General features: G+C 38.0%; 1 protein-coding gene across 2 annotated transcripts in view; it reads right to left on the minus strand.

Annotated features, from left to right (window-relative positions):
• Positions 1 to 27,721, minus strand: part of ROR1 (receptor tyrosine kinase like orphan receptor 1) — a 239,296-nt gene that overhangs the window by 35,684 nt on the left and 175,891 nt on the right. For both annotated transcript variants that reach the window (XM_060773663.2, XM_060773664.2), the window contains exons 3-4: positions 17,760 to 18,047; positions 17,264 to 17,294 (exon numbers count right to left, since the gene is read on the minus strand). In XM_060773663.2, coding sequence (XP_060629646.2) covers positions 17,264 to 17,294; positions 17,760 to 18,047 — 319 coding nt within the window. The remainder of the gene's footprint in view (positions 1 to 17,263; positions 17,295 to 17,759; positions 18,048 to 27,721) is intronic.

Below are 27,721 nucleotides of genomic sequence, written 5' to 3' on the forward strand. Positions count from 1 at the left end.
TAAACCATGGGTCATAGGCAAGGATCCAGTTTGGTGGTTGTATTCATGGAAATACCTTTGTCAGCAGAACTGAGAAAGGTATATTTACCCAAGAAGCAACTCCCCAATCCACATCCCCCTCTCATTATCTTCCACTGGGCTGGGAAAACACCGGAAAGTAAATAACTTGAATTAAAAAATGGAGATGAGTTTTTAAAATAAAATACCAGTGAAGTGATCCATCCACGTCCTCAACATAATTTATTCAGAAGCTTTTACTTAATGGGCTTCTTCCTTGTCATTTAATTTTTTTTCTTGATCTTAAAGCAAGAGGTAGATCATCCGTCACATGTATAGTCAACAATGTGGCATGATAAAGGTCTATTTTTATGATATTCTTAACAATGGTAATTGCTACAGATAAACCTAGGTGCATTAAATCATCTCATTTATCTGGCTTATCACTGAGAAATTTATTACCTGGGGTTACAAAGATGCTTCAAAGAAGCCGTCTCTTTAGGAAAACCTTGTTTTAATAAACTCTACTCTGGTATTTTGGGGCTGTTGTACTTTATCAAGTCCAAAGCTGAAGTCTAATGGTTTAGGGAAAGATGGTTTACATCAAGGGAAACGCTTATCATGGCCTAGTAATAGAAAACATGTATTTTACAAGTGCATTTTAAAAAAGAATCAACCAAGTTTCAGCCAAGTAATGTTTTAGAAAGTATGGTTATATGCTACCAAAACAATGAAGCAATGTTAAGTTTATGAGAAAGATGCTTCAGATCTGAATCAAAACATATATTGCTTTTTCTACATCATTGGCTCCATTAATGGACAGCTAGACTGAATTTTGGCATGGCCAGTATCAGGCTGTTCTCACATCAGAGGAACTGTTACCTCAAAATTTATGTAATTTAACACAAACATGGTGCAATTCCAAATAATGCAGTTGCTCTACTGTCATAACGGTAATTTAAGTCCAGACAAGGAGAGAGCATCAGCTAATCATGTCCATACATATAGTGGTCTCAGAGTGAGTCCGTGTTTGCAAGCCACAGGGTCTGCTGTGTCTCCTTAATAAAGCCATTTCTGATGCAGTGCATGGATCCAGAGTTGGATATGAAAAAAGTCCTCCCACTAGTCATCTGAATCTTTGGAAATAGGATATTAAAAAAAAACCAACAACTATATAATTACATGCCAACACAATGGGCACTTCCAGACAGGCATTTGAGTTTAAAAAACGTGAATGTTCCCGGGGGCCCATCCACACCACACCCCAGAAAGCCTGTGCTTTCTGGGGTGGGTTCGGGATAACATCCGGACACTCTAACCCCCTCCCCAAAAGCCCTGTAAAAAAACATTAGAGGGCTTCTGGAGTTCTGCTGGCATGTAGAAATGATGCACCAGGAGAAAGGGGGGGGGGGCAGGAGCAATTTTCCTCCCCCTATTTCTCCTGGTGCATCATTTCTATGTGCCAGGAGAAATCCGGCAGCCCTCTAATGGAGGCTGGGTAAGTTCTTCTGTTTTTACAGGGCTTTGGAGGTCCTTTGGGGAAGGGATTGGTGTTCTCATGGTTTTCCAGGCTAATTTAGCCTGCAAAACCATGGGATTACTATCTGGACTGCTAACAAATCAATTCATCACAAACCAGAGTTTTCCTGGTTTGTGGTGAACTAATTTGGGTTTGTCCAGGATGTCATCTGGACAGCCCCCTTTTTATTGCGGTAACTCCCACATTAAGGGGGTTGTCTGAATGCGCTGAAGAGCATGCAATAAAACAAAAAACTAGATGCATGGGCCTTGAGTCAAAAGTAGAAATACACATACAATAACAAAAGCAGACAATTTTTTTTTCTTTCCCACAGAAATAAGCATGCCCATTTTTGTTGTTGCTGTTAACAAGATCAATAAACTTGACACACTGTGAAGCCAATGTTTAACCCCTTTTTACACCAATTGAGCTTCCACTGTTACTTGTCCGTCATTCTACTTTTTCAATGCAACTGAAGCTGAAACTGTGTGCATGGTTTTAATTATCAGAATAAATGATGTAACGCCTTATAATCTTTCTTCCACGTCCTTAATGATTTTGTGATGAAGTAATATAAGTTGCAAGTGACCTCTGTAACTACCATTCAAGACCACAATGTACACACTGGCTATGCAAACTATATTATCTTTACCTCTAAAAGTCCTTTCTAAATGTTCTATGGTTTATAGTGGCAGTGCAAGCAGTTTAGGTCACCAGAGATTTATTTCCCCCCTTTAATGTTTTTACTAGACTGAATAAACACATTCCCCAAGATTGAGACCACTGGCTACTCCAAAGATCTGCAAAGCACAGGGTAAATTTGTTTAAACTGAGGTTTGCAAGATTGACACTTCTTTGCAACAATGGGGAGCTTTGTTACCTTTCAATGGAACTGGTATGGGCCACATCACTACCAATGCGCTCCTTTCCATGGAAAACAATAAATGAAACGATTCTTATTGGCTTCATATTAGATGTCATGTCATCTGATTCTATAAAATGTCCTCATTCTCCTTTAAAGTCATCCTACCCTAAATTACAAAACATTTATTCTTGTGTAATGATTATTTGTGGTTTATGGGAGCCATCACGGAAGATGTACAATTCAGTGATGAAGCCCAGCTGAGAAGGGCAAGTTAAGTCTTTCTCCTCTGGAAATAAATCTGAAATTCTTGTGGTGTGGAGTGTGAAGAACAGCCCCCCGGATAAATCATACGCAATCCCAGAATAAAAGAGCCAGCTTCAACCTCTGCCTGAACTGGAATGAGTCTGCAATCTTTTTGAAGATTCAGTAGACTCTGGCAATTCAAGACTGAATTATGTTAATCTTTGAAGCTTGTGGTATGTGCATGACAGAGCAAGATTAGCACATGATTTCTGGCACAGAAAGAAACCCTCTCTCCTAATTCTGGCTGGCCTTAAGAAAACCTCAGTACAGACTAACACCTATGGGTTGGGCTTTGTTGTTGGTTATTTTGTTATGCCCCAGTGCCTTAGGTGCAACACTTTTGAAGCTTTCTGTACTATTTACAGACCCACTTGCACCATCTTAAAAGGTAGGTACAGAAGAGATTAACATTGAATTTTATTGATTCTTTGAGTATTTCCTGCGCAGTAAAGGGAAAGGTTTCCTCTTGACATTAAATCTAGTCGTGTCTGACTCTGGGGGGTGGTGCTCATCTCTATTCCTAAGCCGAAGAGCCGGCATTGTCTGTAGATGCCTCCAAGGTCATGTGGCCGGCATGACTGCACAGAGTGCCGTTACCTTCCCAATGAAGCAGTACCTATTGATCTACTCACATTTGCATGTTTTCGAACTGCTAGATTGGCAGAAGCTGGACTTAACAGCCGGAGCTCACCCCGTCCCGCGGATTTGACCTGATGACCTTCTGGACCCTATTATTTATGGGGTTGACATAAATCAACAGGCAAGTTGCAGGCACACTCCCACACAAGTTACAAAAATGTAACAGCTCAACATGACTAGCCTTTGAAAAGCATAGGTGACATTAATAGCTGTAATGGAAAAACAGATGGAATGACAAATTCACAGTTTCTCCTGCCCAGCCCTCTAGTTTTTGTTGCTCTCTCTTGAGTTTTGGAAATATGCGTCATTATAAAAGCAGAACACCCTCCTAGGAAAAAAATACTCCAAAACGTTCAGTTTATGATTTCCTGCTCCACCCCAATATTATTAATGGCATTTGCCCCCGCAGTCTACAGTATTTATGCCGGTATTAGTTCTGCCAAATTCAACGCAATAACTGCATTATGATTCCTTGGAAGTTCCAGTTTTAGCTGGTATTATCCAGTTATTATTAAGCAATTTCCCCAGCGATTGAATAATATTGAAATGGATTTTGAGTGGACAAAAAGAAGCAAATGGACTACTTATTTTGAATACTTTTATGTGAAGTCCTCCCCACAAAGCTCCATGCCGAATTGTCCTCAATTCATTCTAAAACAGGGGGAAAATAAAGGGCTAACTTTCTTTAATACATATGTCAAATGTACAATTTCAGGATTTCCTCAAAGTGTTTATATAAACATAGCTGATGCAAGTCTCTGTTTTTTGAAGGATTTAGCTGCAATTCCTTTAAAAAAATGAAAATCTAACCTTTCACCTCCTCTTTGTGTGTCAATCAGTCAAGGGGTCACGAGGCCATTTCGAGTGGCAATTCAAGGTGTACGCAAAATATCTGGTTTCAAGGTTCTGAGAAGTCCAGAATTTGGAGATTAAAATAAGATACTTGAGCCTGCAACATTATGGCAACCTGAAGTTGCTATTCACTATTATCCATTGTACTTGGGAAACAAGACTTAACAAGAGCCTGCCATAAAGCTTCAGGCATTCATGTGCCCGAATTACATTTTCCCTTTCATGAGCAACAAATTCAGTTTTCAAACATGTAATTTAACATCCCTAATGTCTCAAGTAAATTTCAGTTGGGAGAAACAAAATGAAATACTTCCCTCCCCTCTCCGGATTGCCACATTTACTTAGATATCTACACACTTCAATTTATATATACTTCAGGCTCCTCATAAGAAAACAGTGTTCACAAAACATTCTGATGTCATTCATGTTCTGTAAGAAACCTATTTTGACAGCTGAAGACCATATTCAAACATAATTTTCTAAAGCAAGTCCTCTTCTATGACAAATGGTACTGCACCACTGAAACTTCCAGGGACAATGGGTGGCTCAGATCCACTTTGAGTAGTACTACGTTTTCTATACTTTGGTTTTACTTGTGTAGAATTTAAAAATGCTTGGAAATCACCTGATGTTTGAGACAAAATATATGTTTTTCTAATGGTGAAAGCAGGACATTTTGCACATGTGTACAAGCACACTTCTTTGCATGTGTTTTTAAGCTGAATCTGGTCCAGTTTATGAAAACATACAAGGGTTGGAACTTTAATAGTGATAACACTGCTGTAAAGACACCGTGCAACGAAACCAAAGAATGTCGCGTATACCACATGTTAGTTACATACCAACCTTACCTCTGGGCAAAAAGACTCGCCTTCCTACGTCATGCGCATGCGGAGTGACACGAAGAACTGAGCCTTGTATTAGCTTGCAGTCTAAAGTAAGTGTTGTTGCGATGTTTTTGAAACAAGAACAACAGAGTTGGATAAAAATTTAATGTGCCAGAGGTCACACAGCATGACAGTGTGATCAAGGTCTTCAAGAGGCTTGCGGGGAATCTGCATTGCCTTATAGCACAGTGGCAAGGTGGGTAAAAGCCTTCAATAAAGGACGCCAAAATGTGGCAGACATGCATCGGCTAGGTAGTCCTAGTGCCAGTGAAGCGGAAGTGAATGCTGTTGACGCACTTGTAGACAGTGATTGATGATAGGGGCATTCTGCAGAAAGTTTTGCCGTTTCCCCCCCTCAAAGCTGGTCTGAGATGGTGTTCCAAAAATGAGCAGTAATACTGTGCATTGATGGTCTGATGTGGGGAACGGTATGTGTTAGGATGACATTCGCTGGGGAGCATGTTCCACAGGTAGGGGACCACCGCTAAGAAGGCCCTATCTCTGATCCCTGCCAAACGTGTTTGCAAAGAAGGCAGGATCGAGAGCAGGGCCTCCCTGGACGATCTTAAACTCCAAGGCGGGACATAGAGGGAGATACGTTCAGACAAGTAAGCTGAGCCGGAACCATATAGGGCTTTATAGGCCAAGACCAGCACTTTTTAAAAGATGCATACAATGTTTAAGGCAATGTGTTTCTATATTTTCTGCCCCCAAGTCATTTCTTAAAAAAATATGTAAGGGGAAGACATTTGTGTAAGACTATGCACAGTATCAGATCTTTACAATTCCTAGTCATTGTTTCATTTTCACACTTCATCCTAGAAGAATGAGTGTGTTATGTCTACTTGATACTATGGAGACTAGCAGAGACAAAATAATTTACTTTGTTTTACTAATGTTTGTGAGGTTTTTGTTTTTTCTTGGGATATTTCTTGCATGTTCCCCAAACTGGAAAAATCAAAGAGGCTCTTTATCGTTCCTTACAATTCGTGACAATGGGTAAAATACAAAACTCAACTATTTGCAATGACATTCACAAGGATCAGTTGCATTCACAATAGGATTCACTTTTCTTCTGCAGAAAACTCTGACTGAACTTTGGAATTGGCAATTTTCTATCAAGAAAGTGTACATTTAAAAACTATAGTGATCAAAAGAAAGGGCACTGAAACTGAGTAGAGACACAAAAGACTTTCAGTAGGTTAGCATTTTCCTATCAAAGTATCGGCTTCACATCTCCCAAGACTGGTTTTCCAAAATAAAATCAGAAAGAGCAGGGACAAAACTGAGGACTTTCTGGTCTTTTCAATAATTTGAGATGCAGCTCCGTCCAGATTCAATTTATATCTTCTGAACGCCTGATTAATCAAGGTCCACGTTCGAAAAAGAAGCTGCACATGCATAGCTCTGCTGCTTTTCATAAAGGAGAACTATATAGTGCTTTTTAAATTATACCAGTGGTTTTCCATCTGCTGGTAGGCACTTACTCCCTGTATCTGGATAGGACATGTTTATTTATTTTGCCATTTCTAAATTGTCTCTCAATCCAAAAACACTTACAAAGTACAAACTTTATAATATCATTAAGACTGTGCTTTCAGAGTGCTGACAAAGTCTACTTTCCAAATCAAAATATGTAGCTGGAGCAGAACAATCACCTTTTATTTGCAATCTGTTCCTGTTCTGCTCCTAAAAGTCTGTAAAATAAAGGCAGCCTGTGATTTTGACAGATCGCATATATTTTGTTGAGAGGCTCTACAAGTGAACCATTATAGTATCAATTAAAGGTACATGGGCTTCAGATTTGTATGACCAAATCCTAAAGTATGCAACAATCACAAGTACATGCTAGGAGACTACATTTAGGCAAAGAAAGACAAAGCACTGCAGTCACTAAAGAACACCTTAGCCATGACTTCTATCATTTCTGGAGGGTGTACTTCAGAAGACAAAGAAAGAAAATGTAAGAGGAAATTAAGTTTTCTTTATTTTATTTAATGACAGATAGCTTTCACTCTTCTCTGTACATATACAGTAGGCCCTCCCATTTTTGTGGGGGCTATGGGCAAACTGACCTTGAGGGAGCTGGGGGTGGTGACGGCCGACAGGGAGCTCTGGCGTGGGATGGTCCATGAGGTCACGAAGAGTCGGAGATGACTGAACGAATGAACAACAACAACATGGGCAAACACAAAAATGGAAAAGCCATGTATGAAAAAGAATATTTATATTTTAACGTGATCCATATAGTTTATCTAGAAATCTCTAGGTCCTTCAGTATGACTCTATGAGGTTAACTAAAGAGTCACACTGGTGGATTTAGAGATTCCTAGATAAACTATATGGATCAATATGAGAACAAACAAATCTGGAAACGTGAAAACTGCAAATGTGGAGGGACAACTGTATATATTTTTTAAAAATCATGCAGGACTAATCTACCTCACAGACTCTTGTGGTGATAGAAAACATGATGAAGAAATTTGTTCTTGACCCTGAACAGTTTGGTGGAAGGATTGGTAATACATATGATAAATAAATGTTTGATTAATTTACTTTACATCTTGACTTTCTCTCAAAACTGGAACTCATTGTGGCCCAGAAAACGTCTAACTTTAAAAAGTGATGATGAAAACATAGCAATAATACCAGAAACAGTTATACATCTTCCTTATATCCCAACTGTCACTACCCTACTCTGCGACAGGAGAGAGGAGGCAGGCACGGCCCCATTAATTTTGCTATTTCTCTAAATAAGGGTTGTCATTTTAATACACCATTGTATGTAATATGACTTGTGTATCTATGGATTTTAGTGAAGAGATATCAAGGGTCCACTCTCGTGTGAATAAACCCCAGAAATAGGCTTTGGGCTGCTTTCATTTTTTTTAATTTATTTATTTTGCCTTTGTCTGTCCATCTGGCTTTCAGAGAAACCAATCCCAAGACCTGTTGCAGTTGCTCACCCTTGATTGAGAACAAACCTGTTGAAATGAATGGTGATTATTAATCGCAACTAACTTAAGATCTATTCATTTTAATGAGTCTATTCCAAGAATAATTAACATTAGATTTTAGCTCACAGAGAAAAGTTTTGCATGTTTTTAGTTAAAGAGCAATAATTTGCCTCCCACTTAGTTTGAATTTATATCCAGATGATTTTGCAAGACTGTGTTTTCTCTCAGCTACTACAACGTAAATTCTTTCAAAGCTTTCAGCAAGTTCACATCTGATTTATGCTGGTGTAAGTGCACCATTGAGTCTAGGATAATGATATAAGAAGTGGAGAAGGAGGGGGAAATGACATGAAGATGGAAAAGGCTAAGGTTTCAGCCATTTTTCCCAGGCTAAAAGTATTTCTCTCCTTTTCCGAAATCCTCTTATCTCTTGGAATCTGCTATGCCGTGTCTGCAGCATTTGCTGGTGTGGCTGGAGCAGACTGTTCTATCTCTCTTATGACTGCTGATCCATCATGGTAGCAGCCAAAGAGCTCAAAGATTAAGGAAATCGTACAGCTCCGAGGCCATTAAAAGAGTTTTTTTCTTCATATGTCATGGCAATTATCTTAGATTTCAATATGTGGCAAGTAATGGATGACTACTTAGGGAAAGTTAAAATAAAATCGGGAATAATGAACATGTTTGCAGTGAGGGACTACCTTATACAGTGAACTAAACCAATGGTTCCTTTACAATGCAGCTCTGTATGTCCCAGCACAAGGTCCTACTAAATACAATGATGGTTATCCCTAAATTAGTAGCTGCAGAGTTTGCAACTAAATTTTGTCAAGTTTGACTGGTGATATTCAACATACAGTATGGCCATTGTACCCGTGGGAGCAGTTATTTGTGGGGTCACCTATTTGATCTAACAAAATATGACATCTCTAAGAATTTTCTAGGTCTTCCAGGGTAACTCTATTGTAACTTCCTGCAGAAGTCGTTCATTTCATGTTATTATCGATGGTTTCCAATGAATTCAGGAATGTTTCCCCAGCAAATTAGAGGTTGTACTGTACTGTAGTATCTTGCAAATGTGTTACCTAAATGTTGACACATCACAATCTGAAATAAGGATTAAAAGAGAGTGTATTGTGGCAGTCTTTGCTATGCATTCCACCCGCCAAGCTCTGCATGTTGAATTAAAGTCTTGACCATTTTATCCTCTACTATGGCATTCTACTGGCTGAACAACTTAATCCTGAGTGGGGACAATCCTCTTTCTTCATTGCAGTGCATTTCCCAAATGGTTCTCACTGGTTAGAAATGCTACCCATGAAATCGATATCAGGGACTGGTTCATCATTCTTTAGAATAGTGGACTCCAACTGGTGGCCTTCCAGCTCCAAGACTTCCTTGAAGAAACAGGTTATCTAGATCCATTTCATCCTTCATTTCAACAGAGAAACCTCTGGTTTGTACATTCAGAAAAAGGATTAGGAAGCAAGTTGTAGGAAAAATGGAAAAGAAAGGGGTGGAAAGTGCATTCTGTCTGAAGTGAAGGATGCAATGGAGTAAGGACAGAAAAATTTGCTTAGCCTTCAAGCAGACATGGTCTTTTCAGAATGACAGGTCCCACTGACTTGTATAGAATCTTTCAAGGGAGCGCATTGTGGCACTCTAGTCCTTATTTTATTCTGGGTTCTACTGGGAGTGAGCTTTAATTAATCTCTTTGTAACCCTTTCATGTTTTTTATTATTGTTCTCATATATGTTTTATATTAAATGTAATATTGTTCTCATATATATATTGAGATCATCCGGGGAGGCCCTTCTCTCGGTCCCGCCTGCCTCACAGGCACGCCTGGCGGGGACGAGAGAGCGGGCCTTCTCGGTGGTGGCCCCCCGGCTGTGGAACACCCTCCCTGTTGAAGTTAGACAGGCGCCCTCTTTGATGGCCTTTCGGAGGGCCCTGAAAACATGGCTCTTCGAGCAGGCCTTCAACTGAGTGTATCTTGAACGACTCTGGAATGGACTAGGATTATGAAATTGGCTATGACCCCAGGACTTGACGAAGCGGATTTTTAGCACAAGTATATGTTTGTTTGTATTGTCTGGTCTGTATTGTCTTGACTTATTGTATACTGTTCTTTTTGTTACTGTGCACCGCCCCGAGTCGCCTTCGGGCTGAGAGGGGCGGTCAATAAATGCAAATAATAAATAAATAAATAAATAATAAATAATATTATATTAAATGTAATATTACTAATAATATTACAGTATAATGTTATAGTACAATGTAATATATAATATTAATATTGTGCTATGGTAGTAATATAATGTATTGTATTTACTTTTTACTTGTAAGCCGCTCTGAGTCCCCTTCGGGGTGAGAAGGATGGCATATAAATGCCGTAAATAAATAAATAATTAATACCGCTAGACACCTGTATAACTTGTCATACACAATATACACAAAACACATTTTCTCTCTAGCTGGATCTACACTGCCATATAATCCAGTTTTTAAATCCAGATTATTTGCCTTGAACTGGATTAGATGAGTCTACACTGTTATATAATCCTGTTTAAAGCAAATAAAGTGGATTCAGAAACTGGATTATATGGCAGTATAGATCGGGCCTTTCTTTCATTCTACATTCAGTAAAGCTCTTTTTTTATATATAATTTTAAAAAGATTTCCCCCCTCTGAAATCAATTTTTTGCTTCAGATGGACTCTGTGTGTATATTCCCAATGAAATCCCAGACTAGTTCGTCTGGTCTATAGTCAGTCAGTCTATCTATTTGTCTGCCTTCCTATATATCTATTGTTTGTGTGTGTGTGTGTTTTGAGTCTGTCTATTCTGTCCCTCCCTCGCTATAGAGAAATAGAGAGATGTGGACTAGATAGATACATAGATAGGCTATAGACCAGATGAGCTAAACCTGGTAAGTTAGCTGGGAACATAGGTTGACATTTCAGTTCTACATTTCAGCTTACTTTGGAGTAAACAAAAGAAGAGACAGGAGTTGCAATATTTCTAATTTGTGTAATGTGCAGTTTAGACCGCAGGTCACAGCTGTGTGTGTGTGTGTGTGTGTAAATCTGTACAGAGAAAAATGTAAATAATGAAGTCAGAAGGAAATTCAACACAAGAAACGAAAACACAGAAGTCTGATAACTGTGTTAGATCTTAAATGTATGTAAGATAAGTACAGTGACTATTCACAAAGTGTTGTTGATGATAAAACATATCTTTTGGTAATGCTAAGTTAAATTAGCAACCTTAGTAGGGATAAAAAGTTATCATGCTGAAGTCTCTCTTTGAAGTTCCTTTGTACAAGAAGGGATACTTTAAGGCCAGGAACACAGAGTCCTGGAAAGTCAAAATGTTTTCCCACTGTTATTTGTTAGATGCATTGAGAAACACTAAGAGTTGCAGTTAAAATGTTGACAATTCAATCCCCCTCCATTTTCACTCCTTTATTCTCAATGTTACAAACAAATCAACTGGAGCTAAAAAGTAAACAAAATAGTTCTACTGCATTATGTTTACACTAGAAAAAATCCCTCAAATATTACATTGTTGAAAAGGCAGCAATTTGTTATAGTTACATGAACTATAATATAATGTTTATAGTTACATTACTCAGTGCATCACTAAAACTACACTGCAAGAAAGACAAAAATAATTATATCCATGCTTGTTTACAAATGGGGAAATAGCAGGAAAGAAACATTTTCTTGGACAGGACGGCAACAATAAATAAGGTAGGTAAAGGTTGTCCCCTGATATTAAGTGCAGTCGTGTCTGACTCTGGGGTGTGGTGCTCATCTCCATTTCTAAGCCGAAGAGCCGGCGTTGTCCATAGACACCTCCAAGGTCATGTGGCCAGCATGACTGCATGGAGCACCGTTACCTTCCTGCCGGAGCAGTACCTATTGATCTACTCACATTTGCATGTTTTCGAACTGTTAGATTGGCAGAAGCTGGGGCTGACAGCAGAAGCTCACATCACTCCCCGGATTCGAACCTGCGACCTTTTGGTCAACAAGCTCAGCATCTCAGCGCTCTAACCTACTGCACCACTTGGGGCTACCAATAAATAAGGTAGAAGGTAGATAAATAAGGCAGAAAAAAGAAGGTGCAAATCATATACAGGATATAACAAATTAAAAGCTATAACACCAACAATCTGAAATGTCAACTTAAGTTCCCAGCTAAACTACAAAAAACAAACAAAAGCAAAAGTATCCTTAATCAATCCTCCCTCTTATCAAGTATTACATTAACTGCTACCAATGTAATACTTTGCAGAGCCCCAGCAGCTTCACCTGGATTGGCTACACACTGAATAGAAGCATGGCAAGTAGAAAGAGGTTTGCCACTTCTCCTGCCAAAAACTTTAGATTGTGTCACATGCCCCACCAGCTCAAGAGACTTGACTGGTGAATACAGAAGACATCACTTTTCCTGTAGCAGCACTGCAATTGTGGAACTCCCTCCCAAGGGAAGTCTGACTAGCTCCATCCTTGCTGAGCTTCAGCAGACAACCTCAGTCAATCTTCCACATCTGCAAGGTTTAATTTTGAATATTTGATTATTCACCTCTTTGAGTAATATTTAATCTCTAGGAACCTCTAGGTCAGGGGTCCTCAAATTAAGGCCTGAGGGCCAGATACAGCCCTCAAAGGTCATTTACCTGGCCTTCGCTCTGAAACAACTTGAAAGCACACAACAACAACAACAACAACAACAACCCTATCTCATCAGCCAAAAGCAGGTCCACACTTCCCATTGAAATACTAATAAGTTTATATTTGTTAAAATTGTTCTTCATTTTAATTATTGTATTGTTCTTATGTGTTTTTTGCACTACAAGTAAGATATGTGCAGTGTGCATAGGAATTCATTCATGCTATTAAAAAAAATTATAATCCAGCCCTCCAACAGTTTGAGGAACTGTGTCCTGGCCCTCTGTTTAAAAAGATTGAGGACCCTTGCTCTAGGTCCTTCAGTGTGACTCACTGACTTGTACTGGAAGTCCTAGGCCCCTTCCACACTGCTATATAATGCAGATTATCAAAACAGATAATACACATTATCTGCTTTCAACTGAATTATGAGTTTTTGGAAAATGGAAATTTTCGTAACCTTTTTGTAAATTTTATAATCTTTGGAAATGGATGACCTTGTTAGAAGTCATAACCTTTTGAAAATGATGCCATAACCTCTTAGTAGATCTGTTAGAGTCATAACCTTTTGGAAAATGGCATTCACCAGCATTTGCATTATATAGCAGAGTTTCAGAATTGTTCCTTTTAGTTGCCCAAAAACATCTACTCTCCATTAAAATATATTTGCCTTTAAATCATGCTCTCAAGAGACAAAAATAAGTAGATTTCATTAAAATTAACATAATTGGTTTACTCACAAACTTCATTTATTCAGCACACAGGTAATTTGCTTATCAATCAAGTTACAGGTAGGATTTGAAGTAGTTTCTCTTTGTGGGGAACAGAGGGCATCATTCTTGGAATCAGTAGTTTCAAGGCCAAACCATCTCTCTGTTCTGAGAGTCTAATAGAGTTTCTGTTTAGACTGAAAGTTCAATGGAGTCCAATGGCGTCTATACAGCATACTGCTCCTACTGAAGTCTAAACTGTACTGGTCTAAAATGGAGTCTGAGTCCTCAATAAGCCCAGTTCTGATCACATGGTTTGTAGCCCCTCCCACTGCAAAGAGTTACGGTAAAATTGCAAACAAATACACACATATATACAATATTTATACATATATATATATAACATATAAAAGTGGTTAGGAACACAAAACACCCAGAAAAGTGGAAAAAACACAAATAGAAAAAAATCTATTTTTTTCCACCTAAAAGAACCCTTGTCATGAAAGTGGGGAACCTCTTGTAAAACTATTCTATATAATGTTCAAAACCATTTTAAATCTATTCTGAAAAAAATGTTTAAATTACACCCTTCTGGTTCTGGCAGCTTTAACTCTGTATTTTAACTATGTTTTAAGAAATTTTTAGTCTTTTAGAAAAATATTTTTCTGTTCATCTCTTTAAAGTTTTAAATAAGGTTTTTAATTTGTTCTATATTGCCTTGGGGCATCTGAGAGGTCAAAAGACAATAAATTACTCACATACATACAATCTGCAAACTTACAAACTACCTCTTCCCTTTGGGGTTCAAATTACAAACATAGGACTGTTCCCAGACGGGGATGGGAAAAGCCCTGAAAATGCAAGGAAGAGTTGGCAGGATGGTGTGGAGGAAAGCCGTAAGGTAAAAAGCAGCCCAGAAATTGCTAACTGACCTCCAGGTAAAACAGATACTGGAGAACAAGAAAAGCCAAAGATCAAAAACAGAGGTCAGCAAGTTAAGAAGTACAGAAATCTAAGGAGCAATCAGAGACCAGTCAACAAACAACTGATCCCCAATCAGAAAAGCACAGCAGATTTGCTTTTCCTTTTCTGTTTTTTTCCTATTGTTGTTGGACTGGATGGCCTTTGGGGGTCTCTTCTAACTCTATGATTCTACCACATAGTGGTGGTAGAAATAATGAAGCAAACAAGAATGCTATGAAGCATCTCATACTCATAAAGCTACTTTCAATTTTGCTGAGAAAAACCATATTTTACATTCTGTTTTTTTTAAGACCTAATTCAGTTAACATCTATCTTCTATCTATATAGTAAAAGTGAATATGTTTGTATGTATGTGCTTCCACATCCAAAGAGCCCTGTGACCAGCATAATGGGAGTTGCAGTCTGCCCATATTCAAAAAGCCCTGTGACGTCCACTGGATCTGGACCAAACTTGGCATACAGCCCCGCCCCCTCCCCCACCCCCCATGGCCAACAGAAAATACTGGAGCAAGTTGTGCGGTATTGACCCAGTATGATGGAAGTTGCAGTCCACAGGCATCCAGAAAGGGTTATGAACCTCACCGATGATGGATCTGAACCAAACCTGGCATGCATATTCATCATGACCAGGATGATAGGAGTTAAAGTCCACTGACATCCAAAGATCACTGTGAACCTCATCGACAATGGAATAAACATGGCACACATACCCATCATGACTAACTTCAGCTACTGTTGTGCTTGGGGGGATAACAATGACAAGATGATGGGGGATATAGTTCACCCATAATCAAAGAGCATTATAAACTTCACTGACAATGAATCTGGACCAAAATTGGCACAGAAACAAATCATGACCGTGTGTGGGCAATTGTAGTTTACCCACATCCTAATACATTTTCTAATGGGACCATTAACAAAATCCAAAACCAAACAATGACTACTTCTAAGGCCTTGCAAAATTCGTAACCTGGGCATCACCAAGTACCTACTACCTAACCTAGTTATTAATATAAATGCCTTGGTTCCAATATCTGCATGAATACATCTGTGCAAGCGTATTTCCAGGAGGTAACACCCTAATACAGAGAAGAACATCTATACACAGAAGTAAGACACAATTCAACTATTTTTCTTTAGATCAGAAATCACCAAGATACTCCAATCCAGAGTTTTCCAAACTGTGTGTCAGGACACACTAGTGTATTACCAGAAGTCCACAGGTGTGTCGCATGAAAAATGCCCCCCTGCCCTCACAAACCAAGGCTGCCTGGGCGAAAAACACAGTCAAAGCCCTCTCAACAGACAGCCATCCAGCCTTGATTCAAAAACCTCCAAACTCCACTAGACTCCCAGGCAGTTGATGCTTCACTAGAGTTGGAAGGGATTCCCAAAGGGTATCTGGTCCAACCCCCATCAGCCAGGCAGGATTGCACAGTCAAAGCACTCCCAACAGATAGTCATCAAGCCTCCATTTAAAAACATCCAGAGAGGTTTAATCCTTACAGAAGTAAAGTGCTGGTGCTGTTCAGGTATAAGTACTGTAGTAACTTTTATAATTTGCACAATTTGATTGGGTTGTAGTAGTAAACCAATACAATGGGTAAGTTTCTAATAAAGAAAAAAAATGTTGACAATGATGTTTGTGATGAACCACATGGGAGCAGCTACAGAGGAAACTGCACAAGAATCAATTGTAGTACATAAGAAATGTAAAGGAAAAGATTCCAAGTTTCGTTTATACAGTAAAGATTATATGAAACTTCTACATTATGTATATTATATGTATAATATATTTTTACAATACATCTATAGTGTATGAAACTCATAAAGATTTTTTTTAACTTCCGCTTTTCTAGTAAAACCGAATTACCATGTCGCAAAAGGATGCATATCTAAAAAGCGTGTCACCAACATGGAAAGTTTGGAAAGCGCTGCTCTAATCCTTTGTTCCACTTATTTCTAATGGCGAAAGTAGTGCCTTCCAACAAAGCTTTATAAACTACACTTCCTAAATTTTTGCAATACACTAGGACTGACAGACATATACAAAATCGCAAAGGTGCTCTAATAGTAAATACTAACATACAATAATCAAGTGTAAATGATATCTTGACTGCATTAATGAAAATGACAAAAATCTTGCTCTGGACCCATTAATTCTTCTAATATACAAATCCCACAATTAGCCAATTTCTTCTGTAAATACAAAGAACTGTTCTTTAAATTTCCCAGACAGAATTACTAACCTAGAATTAGTTTGAGTATATCAATCAAAGTGTATTTTACAAGTTTCTGGTGGCACAAATATCACTTTCTTTCTTGGATTGAAACTACTTATATCAATTGTATTTACCAGCCTAAATGTTCCGTAAGCTGACAAAATGACTGCCTTCCCACTCAAATTCGAATCATGGAGAATTCAGGTCCATCATGCATAACTAGTCATCATTTGCCTACTCATTTCTGCCAAGTCTGTTCTACCACCAGCAACTAGTTGGTTTGTCAGCTCTTAAACTGACAAATTCTGTATGCAATCCTAACTGATGTATTAAGAAAATTTGTGAAAATATAGTTATGCAGTAAAGAACAATACATAGTTATTAAAGATCATTTTCTATTTCTTAAAATCAAATACTTTACAAGTGTTGTTGTTGACCTCCAATTCCTATCTATTTGGAAGCAATAAACCAGAATTCCTGAACTGAAGCTACACTGATTAAAAAACTCATAAATATAAAGACAATAGTGTATCAACATAAATAACGCAATGATCACATCAATATAGTAATGATTGAACACCTATAGTCAACAGCAGAATAATTTTCACAATAAGTGCATAATTAACATAGTAAGTATGAAAGAACTCACGATGTTCCTGGACTGGCTGTTGGAGGAGGGCCTGGAAATAAAAGAGGGGCAGGGGAGAAATAATTTTAAGAAGAATTTTAAGAATTTTAATTTTTTTAGATCCCACCCACACTTGCTAGATGTTGTATCTCATTATACTGTTGCAAGATTCTAATAAAAGAGTCAAATTTATTATTGCATTGCATGTTATCAATATTTATAGAGTCCGTTTTTCTCAAGTAAAAAGTTAAAAAAATTATGTGAACAATGAAACACAAATTTTCCACAATTCTTTAATATAATGGATAGTATTAAAATATTTTCATCTATGAGATGTTACCTAAAAATATATAACTAAATAAAATAGGAAATTCAACTTCTTTGTAAGTCTGAACATGTGTGCTACAGGCTGTGTTAGTGAGTCATCACATGTGCTACTCTGCTTTATCAATAACAGTAAGATCATCGTTTGAGCTAATATTTCTCAGAAGCAGCAGCTTTCTCAACAAAGGCTTACCAAATTTCACAAAGAGGACCCCAGTTGTAGAAACGGTTTTCCTGCCACTTGTTGCCACGCATTGAAAGTAACCAGTGTCTGTTGTATCAAGATTTCGTATTCGCAATCGGGACCCATAGCTTGTGGCACGGAAAGATATCCTTCTGGGTTCTTGTACGACAGGAGCATCATTTTTCAGCCAACGGACAGTTGGAAGAGGATTTCCAGATACCTTACAGTGTAGTTCTGCTGTCTGACCTAGCGTAGTGGTGATATTGTTCATAGGCTCATCAAGAGTCAAGAAATAATCTGTCAAAACACATACAAAAAGAGAGTTAACTGAAGGTAGCAATTTTGTGGGAGGTGGTAAAAAAAGTTTAAATAAATATTTGTCTAGTAGTGTTCTAAAATAATACAACTCTTATTTTAAGCAGTTGATTATACTATCTAGTTCAATAACTAGACAAGACATTCTAATATAATAATTACTATGAATAAGCCACACACAAGGTATTCTAGTATAGGTTGAGTATCCCTTATCCAGAATTCCAAAATTTGAAATACTACAAAATCCAAAATTGTCCACCTTCGGTAGCTAAAATAGGGACACCTTTGCTTTCTAAGGGTTCAGTGTCCACAAACTTAGAGAGAGAGAGAGAGATAAATTTATTATGGTCCAGAGACCCTTATTGCACTGTAGCATACAAGTTATACGGGCAATGAGATTAAGAACATCAAGTTGATTGAACACACAAATGGATAAAATTTGCAAACAGTAAAAACTGCTTAAATGCATGTTGGCTAAAAACAAACGTAAAAGACTACAAGAAGTGCCAGCATATTTCAGCCTCAAGGTATGCAGGTAATGAGATTAAGAACAACCAGTTGATTGAACACACCAATGGGTGAACCACAAACTTCATTTCATGGACAAAATTATTTAAAAATATTGCAGAAAATGTATACAAGATGTATATGAAACATAAATGAATTTTGTGTTTAGACTTGGATCCCATCTCCAAGATATCGCATTAGATATATGTAAATACAGACATTCCAAAAACCAAAGTAACCCAAACTCCGAAACAGTTCTGGTCCCATCACAGTTAAGAGATACTCAAGATGTATAGTTATTATGAATAAGGCACGCAGGAGATGGAATTGTTTCTGGTCATATCTCCCAAATATTGCACATAACCCAACATATTTATCATCATATTTCAAAATGTAGTTTTATAAAGATGCACGCACCTTCCCATGACTGAACTCATGGGAACTTTCATTGTAAGAGAATCACGAAGCACCTTCACCTTCACCATCAGTTTTGTTTATACAGTAGTGTTTATCTCTGAAATCATTTATATCAACATGTAAGATCTGAGGCAACTTTGATTGTACACATACTGCAGCAAAGTCAAAAGAGTCAAAAGGGATACATTACTTCCCTCACCCTTTTACTGAAATTGATATCAAAGCAATGAATCAGAGCTGAGTCAAGACATTTTGTCCCCTTGTGGTGAACAGCTAGATGACTCCTCCTTTCCAGTCAATGCACAGAAGTTTACTGGCCTCTAAGTTGGATTCTGCTTGAAGACTGCCAATGCCAATACCAAGATAACTCCCTAAAATGTTGGGATAACTCTAATTAATGGTAGGACTGTCCTGCCATGAATTGATTTCTTGCTATTGTGTGACTTCAAGTTATTTCCGGTTTATAGTGATCCTAAGGGAAACACAACATAGGGTTTTCTTGGAAAGATTTGTTCAGAAGCCTTTAATGTCTTCTGAGACTGAGGTTAACTTCAAGTAGGTTTCCATGATTAAGTAGGTATGTGAACTCTGATCTCCAGAACCCTAGCCCAATGTTCAAAACATCACACCATGCTGACTCTATGAAGTGACTATAGTTTTACAAATAAGCAGAGAACATTCCTTGTTTAGACATCCAGTAATCTGGAACTGTGCACTGAAGGAAAAGTATTGTCTAAGTTGGATCACACATTCTTGATCTCCCACAGAAATCTGCATTTAATAATATCAAATTAATAGTGCAGAGCTTCTGAGAAACCACATTCAAATTTTTAGTATTAGTTTTCTTTACTATGCTGAACTTGATTATACTTCAAAGACAGCAATTTCACTCTCATAGTATAATACTATTGAAGAGGGTAAGATTAATTTTTTGTTTGTGATTGTTGTGTTGACAAGGGTATTGAAAACCTATGCTGAGCACAGCAGAGCTCCAAAAGAAGTGAAGCATGTGTGAGGTACAATTAATTGAGGGTGCTAATTTGTTTTTGCCACATTAGGAAATGATGAATTCAACACTACACATTGTCATAGGATGCTTGTATTGTCACAGAATACAATACATGTGTTTGTAGATATATACTTCTTAAAGATAGCTATGTTTATTTGATGCAAAAAAAATCTGGTTTCCTAGCACTTCTATAGAAAATTTTGGCCTGGGATGGAGTATAGATGGCCCTCTAGATGTTGTTAAACAGGAATTTCCACCATCAATGTCCATATAATTATCCTATCTGTGGGAGGTATGTTTCCAGACCTTGTGTGGATACATGGAATTGCAGCAAAATACAACCAGCTCAGCCCCCATATCTGTGATGGATAGTTTCCCAGACTTTTTGTAGATATGTTAAACTGCAAATAACTACAATCAGTTGTTGTTCTTCATTCGTTCAGTCATCTCCGACTCTTAGTGACCTCATGGACCAGCCCACGCCAGAGCTCCTTGTCGGCCGTCACCACCCCCAGCTCCTTCAAGGTCAGTCCAGTCACTTCAGGGATGCCATTCATCCATCTTGCCCTTGGTCAGCCCCTCTTTCTTTTACCTTCCACTTTCCCCAGCATAATTGTCTTCTCTAGGCTTTGCTGTCTCCTCATGATGTGGCCAAAGTACTTAAACTTTGTCTCTAGTATCCTTCCCTCCAGTGAGCAGTCGGGCTTTATTTCCCGGAGGATGGACTGGTTGGATCTTCTCCCAGTCCAAGGCACTCTCAGAAATTTCCTCCAACACCACAGCTCAAAAGCATCTATCTTCCTTCGCTACAATCTACAATCAGTACAACCTCTATATCTACAGAGGAGATGTTCATGGACTTCGCATGGAAACAGGAAATTGTGATTAATACCGAACCTATTGAAATCAAGGATTTCTGGCACAAAAATACCACATTGCACTGGAGGACCTAGAAAATGCCTACAGAGATGTGGATAAATGAAACTTAGTGCACCGTCCTACAGGTACAGGAGGTTATATTATACTATGTGAAATGCAATGAATGGGAACTGAAGTTGAAAAACAACTGGTCTTGATCACAATGTCAAGTAGGTCCAGACAAAAGCCTTTGAGAATGACCAGTTCTAGCTCAGCCCCAAACATTGTTGAATACGGCCTTATACTTCCTACCTATTACTTGGTCATTCCTCTAATAGACCCTGGAAATGTGCAGCCCCAGACCCTGGAAATGAGCAGCCCCAGACCCTGTTAGCCTGTTATAGCACGGTACTTAATTCCTGGTCCCCTCATATTTTGAGTTTGCACTAGCCTCGGCCCGGTTTTTCAATTGCTCTGAACAGCCAGGATTATTTTTAATATATATGTGTAATTGTAATAATTTTATGCTTATGTTGTTTTGTTAATTTTGTTATGCTGTTTACTCTGTATGTTTTGGAGATGTTGCTTGGAAACCGCCCTGAGTACCCCTTGGGGAGATAGAGCGGTATATAAATAAATAAATAAAAATTATTATTATTATTATTATTGTTATTATTATTACTACTACTATTAAACCAGAATCTGCTAATGCACCATGGTACTCACTTTCCAAAATAATGTGAGTTGGTTGTGAGACAGGGAAGCATCAGGACTTGTATTCCTAATTTTCCAGTGAGTAGAAGTATAGGTTTCCAGTGAGTAGAAGTATAGGGTGGCATGTCCAAACAGACCCACAGAAGAACTGTCCTTTATTATGGTGCAGAGAGGGCAAAATGTGACCATCCAGAAGTTCTTGAACTCCAACTCCCTCCCATGTCAGGTAGGACAGTCACAGGTGGAGGAATGCTAGGAAATGCAGTCAACACGTTGCCAAGTTTTGGTAGCAATGGCTCTCCTAGGCCATAGCAATGACTGCATTAGACCATACACAATGATTGCAGATTGTAAATCATTACAAGACCGAGAATGGAAAAACATGGTACATTCATTTAGGTTGGTATTTTATGATTCATATATAGACACATACTTCCACATATAGACTGTTAAATCTAATGGCTTCACTATTCTAGACATGAACTTTAGCATTTAAAACAAGTTACAAAATTAAGCTTTGGTTGAAATCATGTCTTAAACATTTATATATTCTTTATGGTTCTGGTGCTCAGGCCCATTATACCAGAAGTTACCCATTTACGTCAATGCAACTTGGATAGTAAAAAGGATTTAAAGACTGTACCATAAATCTGAGTTGGCCTTTTCTTAGCTTTTTATACATTACCAGCCTTCATTTCATACCCGCTACTACTTAATAAAGGCAGTTTTAGAAAATGCTGAGTTGAAATCGGCAACGTTTAAAAATTTAGACCATATATAACATCATAACAGTCTATTTTACTTTTTAATTTGTTAAAACAATTTGCTCCCAGTTTTAAATTTTGAATACCAGGTTTTAAGCCACAGGGATATTTTCCCCCCTTTTAATGCCTGAGTTATAACCACTGAAAAATGCTGACAGACCCTTACTGTAGCAGGCCTAGTGGGTGCTCTATAATGAACTTTTAAATTACTTGAGATAATATCTGGAAAACTTGGCCTTAAATATGTTTCTGGGTTTTGACCCATTGCCAATGTAAACAGTGCACATCATAAGTCACCTTCATGAGCCTGAGAGTATAAATTGGAGGCACAGAATGTAAAATCTAAATATTAGACATCTTTTATTTTGTAACTTTCTTCTGATGTTTTGTGTGTGTCGTGAAATAGTTGCAGCTGGGCTTTAATGCACAGAGAAGTTTACGTTCTGCAAGCGTTGAATGTTTTTTGTATGGTGAAATATGAATATATTTCTAAAGTAATGTCCTGACATTGTTAAACAGGAAAATTTCAGCATATTTACTATGTTAAGTGGGGTCCAGGTTTGTCTCAAAGTAAAACCATCAAATCCTGGCCAGTGAATTTCTCAATTTCTAAAGTTACATCTCATGGTTCACACTCCACAGAACCAATTTAAGACTTTTTGCTGCCTGAGTCAGACGTAGTATCCAAGGTACTGTTCCATTATCTGGACAGAGGCCACAACAGAGTGCTAGACAGAGAAGGATAGTCCACTTTGGGGGGGGGGGGGGAGTGTTGAAGGAGTTAAACCATTTCCCCCAGTTTACCTGTTATTCTCTTGCCCATTTTATTTATTTATTTATTTATTTATTTATTTATTTATTTATTTATTTATTTACAGTATTTGTATACTGCTTTTCTCACCCATGTCACTGTTATCGAAACAACCATAGTTTATGATATGGGAAAGGGGGAGCAGGAGTAACCAAAAAAAATGGGGGAATGGGTTTTCCTCCTTCAACTCCTACTCCCCATAAAATGGACTATCCATCTCTATCTAGTGCCCCCTTTTGGACTCCACCCAGATAATGGAACAGCACCATATCCAAATCTGTCTGGGTCATTCTAGCTTGCCATGCCTTCCCCTTCAGTAAAAAGTAATACTTCCAAATAATGAATGAGTAAATTATCTGCTTACTGTTTTCACTTGCTGTCGTTGTTGGGTGCCTTCAAGTTGTTTCTGACTCATGGCAACCCTAAAGTTACTCTATCATGGATTCTTCTGGGGCTCAAAGTATGTGTCAAGATTACCTAGGGCGCTCGCTTCGTTCATCCAGAGGCCCTGCTTGCGATTCCGCCTGCGTTGCAGGCGCGTCTGGTGGGGACGCGAGACAGGGCCTTTTCTGTGGTGGCCCCCCGACTCTGGAACACCCTCCCCAAAGATATTAGACAGACCCCTATGTTGGCAGTCTTTAGGAAGAACTTGAAGACCTGGCTGTTCCGATGTGCCTTTCCAGAATAGGAAACTCCAACAACAAGTCCCAGAAGCACTTTAGTAGAAATTAAGATTGCTGGCACACTGCACCTACCCTAAAATCCCACATACCACCTGTCACATCAGCACTTTTAATCTGTACCCATTACTCTGGCCCGGCCCAGTTTTATTGTGTCTTAGTGTACTGTTTATTGCTTTGTTGTTTTAATATTGCTTTAATTGTTTTTGATTTGCTTTACGTTGCGTATTGTTATGTTATGTTTTGAGGCCTTGGCCTTTGTAAGCTGCATCGAGTCCTTCGGGAGATGCTAGCGGGGTACAAATAAAGATAATAATAATAATAATAATAATAATAATAATCTACACGATAGTATCAATGCAGTTTTGACAGGACTTTAACTGCTATGGAATCTTAGGAGTTTTAATATTACAAGGTCATTAGCTTTTTCTTTTGCCTTGCCAAATTACAATTCTCATAATTTCATAGCATTGAGCCATGGCAGCTAATATGGTATCAAACTGCATTAATTCTACAGTACAGATGTATCCTTAGTGGGTTTCCATGAGCGAGCAAGCAATCAAATCCTAGTCTTCAGAGTTGTGGTCAAACACTCATATCACTATCCCATGTTGGGTTCCTTATTTATTCATTTTTTATTATATCCTTTCACATAGAAACACAAGGCTCTTCTTCCAAACTTTTATCCAAGGTTACTTCTCAAATTACACAGTTGAGTGGGGAAAAACCCTGATTTTCACTTTGCACTCCAAATCTTCATATGTGCACTCTATGGCCTGGGAGCAAAATATCTGATAGCCTGCTTCCCTGAATATGAATTAACTTAAACTTAAAGGTCTCCACACCACTTTCAGAGGAATAATGGTTAAAAAAGGGAAAACACAGCAACGAAAGAAGAACCAATATTTATATAAATTTTGCATATGATGATGTCTATGATTGGACACATATTAATAAACAATTACTATAACTTAAATAAAATATCTCACGGCATTGGAACTTCTATGCTGAAAGGCAGGTTGTTATTTTTTAATGAATGAATACATGGCAATATTTGAAAATAACGAAGGAGGCAGAATCAGATTACAAGAAGCTCTAGGCCTTGAACCACGCTGAATGCAAAAGGCAATAAAGTCAGAGCAAAAGGTATTTTAATGGTTCATTCCATACAGATTGCATTCCTAAATGTATTCATTCATGAATAACTCCATTTTATTAAGAGTTCAAGGCCACTATGTAGATTAAGTATCAAAGTCAAAGAACACAAAAGCATGAGTGTGCATCCTAAGCTAGAAAATATTTATTGTGAGAAAAAAGTGAACTTCAATATGCACAATTCTAAAAGTGGCAGGAAGAGAACGACACAAGCATTCATTTAAAAACAACGACCCATATTTCAGTGCTTTGACAAGTAACTAGGTAATTTTGCAAGTGGGGTAATTATATCACATTGGAACAAAGCAGACTACATCATTCAGTCTAAAAGCCACTGTGGATCAAAAGAAAAAGTTTCAAGGCATCAAAAATGTTGACTGGTTAATTGTATTTGATTGTAGAGATAGATCTGGTCTGAGAGCTTCCAGACTGCTAACTTAACATCAAGCTTTAATGTGTCCACTATCCCAAATGGCAATTCTTGCTTGTGCCTGAGCTTCATTTGCCATCTTTTGGGAACTTTAAAGGTGTGAACTTTAAAGGTGATATCCAAAGTGTCAATTTATGTAGGAGATAGAATTCAGCAGTTTGGTTCAGACTCAGCTCTGGGGTGGATCCAACTTTCCACTAGCTACCACTGCAATCTGAGTCAATCTGAATGCCCCAGTTATTGAAACCAGAGTCAGCAACAAGGCATCAAGAATCAATAGTTGGAATTCAGACCTTCATCTTGATGACTAAATGACCATCTTCCTTCAGAATGGACCCCTAAATAAATTGAAGGAAAAAGTCATGTTCCATTCCCTTCCCCTTCATAATTGTCAGAGTGAAATAATCTTATTCTGGCCTTTTAAAAGATTACTCATCTTGATTATGCATATTATTATTTTTCAATTAGAATCATAGAGTAGGAAGAGACCATGTCGGCTATCCAGTCCAAGAAACAGGAAAATTGCATTCAAAGCACCCCTGAGAGATGGTCATCCAGAGGTGTGGTGGAGCCTCCAAAGAAGGAGCCTCCACCACACTCCGGGGCAGAGAGTTCCACTACTGAACAGCTCTCACCGTTAGGAAGTTCTTCCTCATGTTCAGGTGGAATCTCCTTTCCTCTAATTTGTAGTTTCCGGTCTCCAGGGCAGCGGAAAACAAGCTTGCTCCCTCCGTTTGAATTTTTTCAAAAATGAAAATAATGTTTTTTATCTATTTTACAGATAAAATAGAAGGTTTCTACACATGCCACTGTGTGTGTGTGTGCGCGCGCGCGCGCATATCAGTTACTTTTATGAAATGGCTCAGAAATATGGGTATAGTACTATTAATGTGACAATTAATCAGGTTAGGGGAGTAGGGGAGAAATAAAATACTTATACAATAGTACCAGTAATTTAAAAAATGTGGAAAATAGCAAATATATCATTTTACATGTATGCATGAAATAAGAAAGAAAACTAAGGCTTTGTTATTTACAGATATCTATACTAGAATACAAATTGCTGTGTATAAAATTGTGGATCACTTTTCTCAACATGAAGTGTTTTGTTGACATTTTAGAAACCAGGGTTATAGTAAACAGGAATGCACAAAACCTCAGCCTTTTGTATGGAAGTGTATGTCTGTGTGCAGAATGTAATGACTGAAGATTAATGCTTTGAAGTCAAAGATCTGCAGTTATTTCTGACATTTTGACACACAGTCATTTTAGGATCTGTTTCTTATTAGCCCTTTCTTTGCTTTTTAAAGGTCTATTTTTTAAACCAAAAACGTCAGGAAATCTGGAACAGAAATGCATAATAAAACACGTCCCTTGGCCTACTGATCTATTAATCCTTCAAATAAAGTAGGATAGCTAGATGAGCCAGGGAAAAGTTATTATATATAGTTACTTTGCATGTTATAATCAGATGTTCGTTATCCTCACCAAGGTTTAAAAGCAGAGGGGTTGAGGGTGGGGATCCCTACCAAAATCTCAAATAAGTTACACATTTTCTGAAATAGTTTAGCAAACTAGTGAGCTGTTCATTTCTTTGGTGGCTTTTGTTGTACAACTTTCCCATTTAACACCCTATATTATTCATAAATGAGACATTCAAGAAACACAAATTCTCAAATGAAAACACACACTATCAGTGGAAAAGCAAACAAAAGAGCTAATGTGCTGTAACTAAAAAAATTTTCAAACAAAGTCAGAGTAATTTACTGCCTTAGCCACTCATGGGACCCCACAAATAGAATTTTATCGAAAAAAATTCCTAGTCCCATAAGGGGACCTTGATTTACTGAATATCCCTGGATGGCAAGAGAAAATGAAAAGGTAAATTGTGCATGAATATGAACATTGTAATTCTGCCTCCTTTCACCACATGAATCAATTTCACATTTGAAGATTTTATGAGAAGAATCCAGGAAAATCTAGAAACTACCATTGAATAGGGCACTAAAGGCACCAGATCCTTATTCAAAGAATTTTACAGAACCTGAAGTTCATGCCTTTGTCCAAACACTGTTGACACTAGGCTTAATCGTTATTTAGAAAAGGTGCTCCTTCAAGTGGGGTAAGACATCTGCTTGGAACGGCACATGATTATTCTTACCTACATCCCTTGTATTTAATGCACACTGGCTTCATTAGATCAGATCAGATGGTAAACTGGAACTTTGCTGAGAAATATGTATCTGAAGAAATGCCATCATTTGATGAAAAATGGGTTGATCACACAGATTATGCATTCTCCTTAATTTTT

Source organism: Anolis sagrei, chromosome 4 (genome assembly GCF_037176765.1).
Source record: "Anolis sagrei isolate rAnoSag1 chromosome 4, rAnoSag1.mat, whole genome shotgun sequence".
Lineage (NCBI taxonomy): Eukaryota > Metazoa > Chordata > Lepidosauria > Squamata > Dactyloidae > Anolis > Anolis sagrei.